This window comes from Chlorocebus sabaeus, chromosome 3 (genome assembly GCF_047675955.1).
Source record: "Chlorocebus sabaeus isolate Y175 chromosome 3, mChlSab1.0.hap1, whole genome shotgun sequence".
Taxonomy (NCBI): Eukaryota; Metazoa; Chordata; class Mammalia; order Primates; family Cercopithecidae; genus Chlorocebus; species Chlorocebus sabaeus.
Window position 1 is genome coordinate 7,124,951 of NC_132906.1, and position 10,783 is coordinate 7,135,733.

Sequence of the window (10,783 nt, forward strand, 5' to 3'; positions counted from 1 at the left end):
ATTCTGGGCAAGTAACATCACTGGGCCTCAATTTTCTCCAGTGGAAAATGGGATAACAGTAACTGGCTCATGGGGTTCACGTTGGAAAATACTTGAACAATGCCTGGCTCCATGCATTTGCCATTATGATTACTATATGCAATGGGGCCAGCTTATGGGACAGTGCTATTATTTCCATTTTACAAATAAGGACAGGGAAGCTTAGTGAAGTCATATAACTTAGCAAGGGACACACAGCTTGTGCAGAACAAAACCTGATGTAGAGGACAGGCGTATGCAGCTCCTGACCTTTTTATGGCCCGCCAAAGCCAGAGCATATTTCTACCAATGAGTTTTGGTCACTCAAAGAGTGTGTAGGCAGGTGCACAGTAAGAGATCTACAGGCATTTGATCAGTACATGTTACCGAAAATCTGGGTCCTTCAAACCATAAACCATGTGAAATGTAGGAAGGTTGAGAAAGGAGACTGGAGGATAGTGTGGGTGAAGCCTTCTTTGGGCTGCAGCAGGAACCTGGAAGTAAGGAGAGGCTCCTAGGAGAACAAAGGATTAGTCATAGGAAATGGTGGTGGGAGGAGGAGGTAGAAGGCAAAGAAAAGGAACTGTGTGGAAGTAAGGAACTGGTTACCCAGGACTAAGCTCAGAAGGGAAGCAGCAAGGATTTCTGGAGACTGCACATCTGGAAGGTACAACCAGAGATGAGACAACCAAAGGGGTGAGTCCAGAGCTGTAGGGGGTGGGCCACTGGGAACACCAGGAGTGGGGAGCAACAGCTGACCTCAGATCCTTTGGAGCCTCGACGTCCTTTCATAATTTCCCTTTCATCAGCAGAGTGAACTGAGGGCCACGGAAGGATTAAACCAAAAGTGGAAAGAGCTCATGTCTGGGGGCCCCACTCCCAGGGGAGGAAGCTTGAGCAGTGGCTGGAGGCAGCAGCAGACAGTACTGGGCACACCAAGCACCCCCCTCCTGCCCCTCTACTCCTTTCACACCAGAGAGAGCTAACAGGTATGGAATAAGACAATTACCCAATTAAATTATGTTTTTAAGCTGCTTTTATCTGTACAGTTCAGGGAGCACTGAATCATCCGGAAAATAATTTCAGCTCTCCGCTTATTTTCACTAGATTGCTTAGCCCTACGAATCTTGGAAAACCCTTCATTCAAAGTCTGAGGTCCTTTCCTCTCTCCAATCCTCACAACTCAAGCTGGGTTTCCCTGGTCCCTCTCAGACCTAGATACCAAATTCTGGGTATTTATTTATTGTTTTATTTGTTTTATTTTATTTTATTTTTTGAGACGGAGTCTCGCTCTGTCGCCCAGACTGGAGTGCAGTGGCACGATCTCGGTTCACTGCAAGTTCCGCCTCCCGGGTTCACGCCATTCTCCTGCCTCCGCCTCCCGAGTAGCTGGGTCTACAGGCGCCCGCCACCATGCCCAGTTAATTTTTTTTGTATTTTTAGTAGAGACGGGTTTTCACCGTGTTAGGCAGAATGGTCTCGAGATCTCCTAACCTCGTGATCCCTCCGTCTCGGCCTCCCAAAGTGCTGGGATTACAGGCGTGAGCCACTGCGCCCGGCCACGTCTGGGTATTCATAAATCAGCAGGAGGGAAAAATTGATTAGACTTAGGAGAATGAAAACCTGCCTACATTAGTGCCCATTTAATGAAATGCTGATGAACAAAAGTGCAATCAGTTATAGAAGGATTCTCATTCCATACGTCACATCGTTTGCTTTACAGAATTTTCCAACTCAAGAAATAATTTAATTTTTATTTTCAATAGAGATTTAATTATAAAATGAATATAAATTCCATGTGCATTCATGATGTATACCTTGGAATTAAGTGAGATTCATCTTTTTTTTTTTTTCATTTATAATGGGATGCAATGGCCTAAAAATCTTATCACCAAGCCAAATTCAGCCCGTAGCATGCCTCTGAAACCACTGAGGAAGACTTAGCCACTTACCGAGAACAAGGTAACCTGTGTTCTCCCGGGTGCAAACCGCGTCTCTGTGAAGGGAAACGGGGAAGAGGGCAGGCGAGGACCTCCAGTATCAGCGAGAACTATCAGGACGTCCTGCTAATAAACGACTTTTTCACTGTCCACACTTTAATTGGTTTACAGCCTTTTTTGTTTATTTATCCATAAGAGCTGCTGTTAAATGGCTCGGGAAGGTGCTCGCCTAATGGCTCGGTATCGCTGCCGGGCCTGTTGTGGGCGAGGCGGCTTGGAGGGGGCGCAGGCTTCAGCGGGGATTCAGAGCGGAAACGCATTTCGCCTGTAATGGACTCGGCGATTTTACGATACCAGAAGCTAGACCCAGAGGGGAGTACAACACACGACCTTACTCAGCGGAGGGTTCCCCGGGATACGTTTTTTATACGGCTGTAAGTGATAAAATTCCAGATAACTTTGTCTCCTCTAATACTAATAACAACAATAATAAATGGTTGCTTGACCTTTGCTTCCTGGGTCCCTTCATTAGGTCGCAGGCAGCAGAAAATGCTAATTGTGAAAGTGAGAACGCGCCTCCATGGAACACCTCCAGCGCTCCCCGCCTCCTCCCCTATAGCCCGGGGTACCCGGGTTTTAGCCGGCGACCGCAATGGGCGGATTGCTTTCTGCTGAGAGCCTCTTTTCTTTCTGCAGGGCCGAGCAAAAATATTAAATGGAAGCAAATGAAGCATCGAAATGGAGACCAATTTACAGAAATGTGCAATTAGTTGAGAAGTGCAAAGTAAACACTCCGGGGGTGGCGGGCGAGGCAGGGAGCAGGGGAGGGAGAGTGGGGCGCAGACTGAGTCCAGAGCTGGTGTGGGGGTGCCCAGGGAGGAGGGGAAGGGAGAGGAAGAGGAGGGGGAGGGGAAAAGTGGCCGATCTTTGTCCTGAGCGGAGCTCGCCGTCCGCTCATAACCACGTCGCCAAGTCAACCCGCGGCGACTCGGCAGATTATCTCCAAGGGTCAACACTCCGTGGCCGGGCAACCCCCTCCAGTCTGCCCTCCTGATCGATGTGGTCACTCGCGGCCAGGGCGATAGGGTAGAGTTCTCCCGGCCGCAGACAATGGACTCATTGACGCGGGCGCACAGAGATTAGGTGCGCAGCCCCCACCGCCTTTCACTCTCTGCCCCCACCAAGACTGCAGGTGGCACTTTTCCCTGAAGAAATCACCGAAACTCTCCCTGTCCGCCGCCGTGCTTCCCTTGGCCTGTCTTCGGTGACAGCAAGGGCATCTACAAGCCAGGGAACCACACATCAAGGCCACACACATGAGCTCTCACACATCGGAGCAAATGCTGAGACCACACCAGCCTCCCGCAAGACAAGGAATCTGCAGAGAAGTCCACATTCCCGACTAGCTTTTTGTCTTTTAATAAAAATAAAGAGTACTCAGAATAGAGCATTCAATCCGCACTTAAAATACAAATATTTCCAGTAGGAAGAAATACATTAAAATCGACTCTCAAAGGTCATTGGATGTTGGTACGTTGTTTAGGAAAGGAGGTGCAGTGATTTTTCCCTGGCTTGGTTCTTTGTGGTTCATGCTCTCTCTTGCTGAGATGTTTCTGCAAAGGTGTCTAGTTTTTCTAAAACCCTCGGCAGTACCCGGTCAGAGGCTGGTCCGGCCGCCAGGCCTAGCGGGTCATGCCCAGGCCGGGGGTTGGACGCCACCGCCACCCGGAGGTCATCCATCCGTGTCAGTGCGTGCAGAAAAAGTGGCCCTATTTATGTCAGGACCCCAGAATGTCCAGAAGTTACCGAATGACTTGAAGCCAAGCACAGACGTTATCATGGAAAATGCAGCGTTTTTATTTCTTTTTCTAAATAGGTAACTCTTCTTCCACTTCCCCCTCTCCCGCTTGCCTTATTTCAATTGCAAGCAGAAGAGAGTGGGTGTTCTCCGCTGGCAAACTCTGCCAGGGTCCGGCCCGTAGAGAGTGGTCAAGGGTCTGGAACCCTCGTGCCAACACCTGCCCCTACCTCGCAGTCCCAAGAAGAAGGCCACGCGCGTCTTTTCCCCTCGCTGTACTGGGAAGCTACATTCCGGGTTGGCCAAATGGGCCCCAATTTTCCAAAACCAAAATTTGTGATACCCTTCAATTAAAAAAAAGAATTTACAAAAATCTCTGTGAATGCTTCAGAAGTTACCGTTTACACCCCAGTACTTGTAGCACATCCACAAGTAAAAACATACAACGAATGCCAGAGTTTTGTGTGTTTTTTAACCGACACCTTGGTGGCTGTGAACAAACTTCATAAATAAAATAGAATCAAATTCTTCCGAGCTAGAGAGCTGGGTCTGTAAACCTTTTTCATCGTTTTCCCCAACAGTTAAAAAAAATTAAAAGCTCAACATGTCTCCTTGTAAACTATATCAATTAACAAACACACTATGTCCATTATCAAATATAACAGAAAATGTAGGAAAATAGAAAAATATAGGAAAATAGAAACGTCTAAGCCACGGTGAAAATGTTTCTATAAATGAATGTTTCTGATGTTTTCGTGAGCGCCCACTTTGCAGAGCACCGCCAGCTGCCCGTTCAGGGGTGTGCAGCAAACTCAGCTGAGAGAGAAAATTGGAACGAAAGCAGGTGCTTGCGGGTACCTGGCCTCGCCTCTTAGGGCGGTCAGCCAGGCCAATCACGGCCCCCGGCTGAACCACGTGGGGCCCCGCGGAGCCTATGGCGCGGCGGCCGGCCCGCCGGTCCCCGCAGGCTGTGGGTTCCCTCGGAGATCAGTGCGGTGCTGTCAAAGCGAGCAGGGGTGGCGCCGGGAGTGGGAACGCCGCACAGTGCCAAGTCCCCGGCTCCAGCTCCCGACTCCCGGCTCTCGGTGCCCAAGCCCGGGCCGCAGCCATGAACGGCGAGGAGCAGTACTACGCGGCCACGCAGCTTTACAAGGACCCATGCGCGTTCCAGCGAGGCCCGGCGCCGGAGTTCAGCGCCAGCCCCCCTGCGTGCCTGTACATGGGCCGCCAGCCCCCGCCGCCGCCGCCACCCCAGTTCCCCGGCGCCCTGGGCGCGCTGGAGCAGGGCAGCCCCCCGGACATCTCCCCGTACGAGGTGCCCCCGCTCGCCGACGACCCCGCGGTGGCGCACCTCCACCACCACCTCCCGGCTCAGCTCGCGCTCCCCCATCCGCCCTCCGGGCCCTTCCCGGAGGGAGCCGAGCCGGGCGTCCTGGAGGAGCCCAACCGCGTCCAGCTGCCTTTCCCATGGATGAAGTCTACCAAAGCTCACGCGTGGAAAGGCCAGTGGGCAGGTAAGCCTGGCTCCCCACCCCTTTCTCCTTTCCGGTTCTCACCCGGCCGCCCTACCTCCAAGAGCTCCCAGGAGCCTTCTCTCTGTTCCCGGCACCTTGGATTATCCCAAGTCGGACTAAACTACATCGCGGAGTTAACGAGGCCATCCCTCACAGCAGCGCTTCTCTGGTCCAGTTTGAAGCATCTTTCCCACTCTACTGTCCTGGGAGCGTAAACTCCTTTCTTCCCTGTACACTGAGCCCATCTTCGCCCCAGGAGCCCGCGCCCCCAGAGCCATCCCTAGAGAGCTGAGGCTGAGTCCAGCTCAGGGCTTTGGACACTATAGATCCTCCTCGAGCAGGGGATCCGGGAACCCAAGACTCCTTGGTAGTGCACGTCGAGGAAACCGAGTAGAGACAAGGGTGCCTCTGACCCAGGCCCCAGATCGCCTTCGGAGCCCCGGATCCTCTCACTTCCCGCACTTCGTTAAGGAAGGGCAGGCATCTAGGGGCGCCAGGTAGGTGCAGAAAGGCAGGGAGGGAAAGGAAATTGCACCCAATCCCGCAGTGTCCGGCTTCCCTGGTTGGGGAAACAGGATGGGAGTAGAGAGGAAGGGGCTGGGGTAAGGCACCGCGAGGCTGAAGGCCGGCCTCTCTACGTCAGAGCCTGGCAGCTAGGAGAGCAATCTGAGAAGCGAATTCGTTTCTCACCAACCGAAAGCAATTGAAGCTGCCTCCCCGCACTGCTTCCCAGGAAGTAATTCTGCAGGAGATGGGCTCTCCCTGCCTAGCCAGTGGGGAGGCGAGAGGCCTGGTGCCTGCGGCCCTCCGCGCCGGCGGAGAACAGAAGGTCTTTCCCGGAGCCGGGAGCCGGAGGCACAGAGTAGCCCCCGGGTCCTTCGCGGCCCCGCTCGGGCGGCGAGTTCCGGCGCGGCCTGTGTCCTCGCCGCTACACACTGTCATCACTGCCGTGCCTCAGCCACTTCTGGTCACACCTGCACCGCAAATAGTTGCCTTTTCCTTTCAACTGGCAGCCGGGAGTAGGGGGAACAGCTCGAGCCGGCGTCCCCCGGCGCACCGCGAGAATCCTCAGCACCCATCTGCGGGGTCTGGCCAGCCCTGCCTGACACTGAGCCCAGGCACAGATAGGCGGGGCTGTGTGCGGGAGAGGGAGGGGGACCCTAGCTCGCCCGGGGTCCGTGGGACTTTCCCCTTCCTAGTTCACTTTCTCGCTAAGGCGAAGGTCCTGAAGCAGGACGAGGGCTGAACTGCGCTGCAGTCGTCCCCACCTCCAGCGAAACCCAGTTGACAGGGGGCCAGAAGCTGCCGCGGCGCCTCTGCGAACTTACCCAGCTCGCGCGACCCTGGCGAAAGGCCTTGAAGTCTCCGGAAATGCGGGGTTCTTAGGAGGCGGGAGGACAGTCCCTCGAACAAAGGTGGGGGGCTCCCATTCCCCAACCAATTCCCTTCCAGGGCTGCCTCCCCTCCAGGCCTCTCTTCTGGCCTCCTAGGCCCTCGGAGCTCCTGCTCTCCCGGCCTGGGCCTTCCTCAGGAAATGGGCTACAGCTGGTCTCCGAAAGCGGTTTTGTGAGGTGGAGGAACGTCCTTATCCCAACCCAAGCGGGTATACCTCTGCTCTGGAGGACTTGGGCTTAGGCTGATCCCAAGAAGCCAGAAAGTAAAACCAGAAGGCAAATCAGCAGACTTGGCGTGGGTTCGGGGGACCCAAGTAGGGCGACACTCTCGGGCTCGAGTTGGCCCCAGGCCTTTGCTGGCGCCCTCTAACTCGCTGCACGCTCGACTCTCGGGGAAGGAGCCGACCTCCGCTCTCTTCCCCAGGAAGCCGTCTCTGGGGCCGGCTGCTATCCCCGCGTTCCTCTAGCGGAAACTTTCGATAGAGCCGGAACTCAAAAATTGCAAACCCACCTGCCCCTGGGAAGAGCGAAGTGACAAAAGGGCTCTCACTGGCAGTACGAATCTGAATGCTAATGACAACAGAGGTTTTGAAAAACATTGACCCCCAAATGCTTCAGCAGCGCTGGCCAGCTGGCACCTAAACTGCCTCGCCCTGCGTCTTGGGGAAGGGCCCAGGCTCGGCGCCCTTGACTTTTTCCCACCATCCTCAACCTCCACCCCTGCCACGTCGCGCTGGGCACAGGTCCCCCGGGAGTAGTGCACCCCGGGCAGTCTCTCCCAGGACAGTCTTTCGCAGGGACTTCAGGAAGCCCGCAGCCTAAAGCAGGAACCCAGAGACATGTGGGTTTAATGTAAAAACTTTAGAGAGCCTTTCAAAATGTTTATTGAAGGCCCGCCTCGCTTCTCTCCCAGGCCTGGGATGCCAGGTAGATTCGGGTATGCCCTCAGGGAGTAGGACTCTCCCTGGACTAGGGTCTGAGCCTCTGCTTCAGCTTCTGGCGCCTTTTCTCCACGGGGCGGGGGGGGACCCAGTAGGGTTCCATCGCTAAATTAACCCTGCCCCCAACACACACACACTCGCCTTTCAATTCCTAAGGCTTAGCCAGCATTCACAGGAGAAATGTCCCCGGCCTTTGCTCCAAAACAAGTCTCTCCCCGGAGCTTTGGTGGAATTTCCCGCGTCAGCATCCACAGTCTGGGTGCAGTCAGTATTTTGCACAGAAAAGAAAAGATTGGGACCTGGCTGAGCGCAGCGGCAGTGAATGTGGGTCTCCAACCTCCTTGTCCAGGGTGTCCTGTTGCATCTTGGAGACACGTGAGGCTTGTTTCTGCACCACTACCCCCTCCTCCGTGGGGCTGTCGGTTTGGCAGCTGGGCTAGGGCCCCTGTGTCTCCCCTCAACACCTCTGAGGGCATTTGGGATCCAGGGCATAGAGTCTGGAGCTGCCAGAGTTCTGCTCTAGCCAACGTGACCCCTAGAACAATATGCTCTTCACTTCCAGGGCAGAAGTCCCGCTGAAGTTAAAACAAGTATGGAGAATTTGCTGGTTATCAGGTTGGGACTAATTACGATATAAATATATAGAGAGGAAATACATGGTCAGATATAACAAAATGTGTCATAGTCTCCATTAGCACAAAGATTTTCAAACTGCAGGCTGCACCCATTCGCAGGTCATAAAATCAATTTACTAGATAGAGATTAGTATTTTTGAAACGAAATAGCAGATAGTGGGGAAAATAGTAGATAGCATCATAAGTGGTAAAAGTTTGTTTTACGTTCTTAAGATTTGTCCGTATAACTGACTACAATGTCCGTGTGTGAACTACACAACGATCTGAAATGTATTTCTTACATTTGTGGATCACCGTCAGGAGGTTTTTTTAAGCCCTGAATTAAAGGCATTTTATTGTTTTGGTAGGATCCAGTCGGTTTAACTATCTATTACCTACATTTAAATCAACATCAATCAGTTGATTAACACCGATTAAACGAGCGCATTCAAGGACCACTCATTGGCCGAGCCAAGCTTAGGCTCACGGCGAGAGCCAACTCGGGTTTGGCCTCCAATAAAAAGGTTTCCTTTACTAGGGAAGGGCTTCTCGAGCCTACACTAGGCGCTGAAATGGGATGCTCGGTGGCTCTGGCCGGAGCAACTGGTAGGGCTAGGACTCCCTGATCCCCTTGAAGGGGTTGGGCTGCGTGGGTGGGGGCTGTGCGGGGCTCCGGGGGCCACACTCACGCCCTGTGTCGCCCGCAGGCAGCGCCTACGCGGTGGAGCCGGAGGAGAACAAGCGGACGCGCACGGCCTACACGCGCGCACAGCTGCTAGAGCTGGAGAAGGAGTTCCTATTCAACAAGTACATCTCACGGCCGCGCCGGGTGGAGCTGGCTGTGATGTTGAACTTGACCGAGAGACACATCAAGATCTGGTTCCAAAACCGCCGCATGAAGTGGAAAAAGGAGGAGGACAAGAAGCGCGGAGGCGGGACAGCAGTCGGGGGTGGCGGGGTCGCGGAGCCTGAGCAGGACTGCGCCGTGACCTCCGGCGAGGAGCTTCTGGCGCTGCCGCCGCCACCGCCCCCCGGAGGTGCTGTGCCGCCCGCTGCCCCAGTTGCCGCCCGAGAGGGCCGCCTGCCACCTGGCCTTAGCGCGTCGCCACAGCCCTCCAGCGTCGCGCCTCGGCGGCCACAGGAACCACGGTGAGAGACAGGAACTGCTCCTGGCTGAGCGGCATCAACCACTCGCCGAGGAGGAGCAGAGGGCCTAGGAGGACCCCGGGCGTGGACCACCTGCCCTGGCAGTGGAATGGGGCGGCAATTGCTTGCGGGGCCCACCTTAGACCAAAGGGGAAAACCCGCTCTCTCAGGCGCATGTGCTGATTGGGGCCCCGTGGGTAGATGCTGGCAGGCCTTCCGAAAGAAAAAGAGCCATTGGTTTCTGTAGTATTGGGGCCCTCTTTTAGTGATACAGGATTGGCGTTGTTTGTGGCTGTTGCACACATCCCTGCCCGCCAACAGCACTCCACCTTGGGACCTGTTTAGAGAAGCCGACTCTTCAAAGACAATGGAAACTGTACCGTACACATTGGAAGTCTCCCCAGTACACAGCAGGGGAGCTGGACCGAATGCCTTAATCTGCCCATAAACAAAGTCATTCTTACTCGGGCGACCACTTTAAGTTTAGAAATAATTGAATGGAAATGTTTGAGTTTTCAAAGATCCCGTGAAATTGATGCCAGTGGAATACAGTGAGTCCTCCTCTTCCTCCTCCTCCTCCTCTTCTTCCCCCTCCTCTTCCTGCTGCTCTCCTTTCCTCCCCCTCCTCCTCTTCTCCCTCCTCTTCCTCCTCCTCTTTCTTCCTAATCTCTTTCTCCTCCTCCTCCTTCTGCCTCCCCTTCTCATCCCTCCTCTTCCTCTTCTCTAGCTGCACACTTCTCTGCTGCACATCCTACAACTTGCACCCCTTTCTTCTGAGGAACAGAACATCTTGCAAGGGAGGGCAAACAGCAACAGGGCTGGCTTAGGAGCAGTACCAGAGTCCCTGTGCCCCAGTTCCACACTGCTGGCAGGGAAGGCAAGGGGAGACAGGCCTGGATCTGGGGATGAGGGAGAAAGATGGACCCCTGGGTGACCACTAAACCAAAGATATTTGGAACTTTCTATTTAGGATGTGGATGTAATTCCTGTTCCAAGGTAGAGGCTGTGCTGAAGACAAGCACAGTGGCCTGGCATGCTTTGGAAACAAACTATTCACGAGCCAGTATGACTTTCACATCTTTAGAAATTATGAAAACGTATGTGATTGGAAGGTTTGGAAACCCAGTTATCTTATTTAACATTTTAAAATTACGAAACAGTTCTTTACAAACAGGTCTGTGCATCCCAGGTCTGTCTTCTTTTCAAGGTCTGGATCTTGTTTTCAGGTTATGTTTGTGGGAAATGCTTAATAAACACGGATAATATGGGAAGAGATGAAAACTGATTCTCCTCACTTTGTTTCAAAGCTTTCTGGCAGTGGGATGATTCGGATTCACTTTTAAGATTAAATTAGCGAGTTTCTTGTTTTGTTTTTGTTTTTGTTTTGACAGGGTCTCATTCTGTCGTTCCCGGGTTCC

The 10,783-nt window shown here is 53.5% G+C and overlaps 1 protein-coding gene across 1 annotated transcript; it reads left to right on the top strand.

The window, feature by feature from the left end:
* Positions 1-4,864: 4,864 nt before the first annotated feature.
* PDX1 (pancreatic and duodenal homeobox 1) lies at positions 4,865-9,372 on the top strand. The gene is made up of 2 exons (XM_008021806.3): positions 4,865-5,270; positions 8,927-9,372. The coding sequence occupies exons 1-2, from the start codon at positions 4,865-4,867 to the stop codon at positions 9,370-9,372; spliced, it is 852 nt and encodes a 283-aa protein (XP_008019997.3).
* Positions 9,373-10,783: the final 1,411 nt, after the last annotated feature.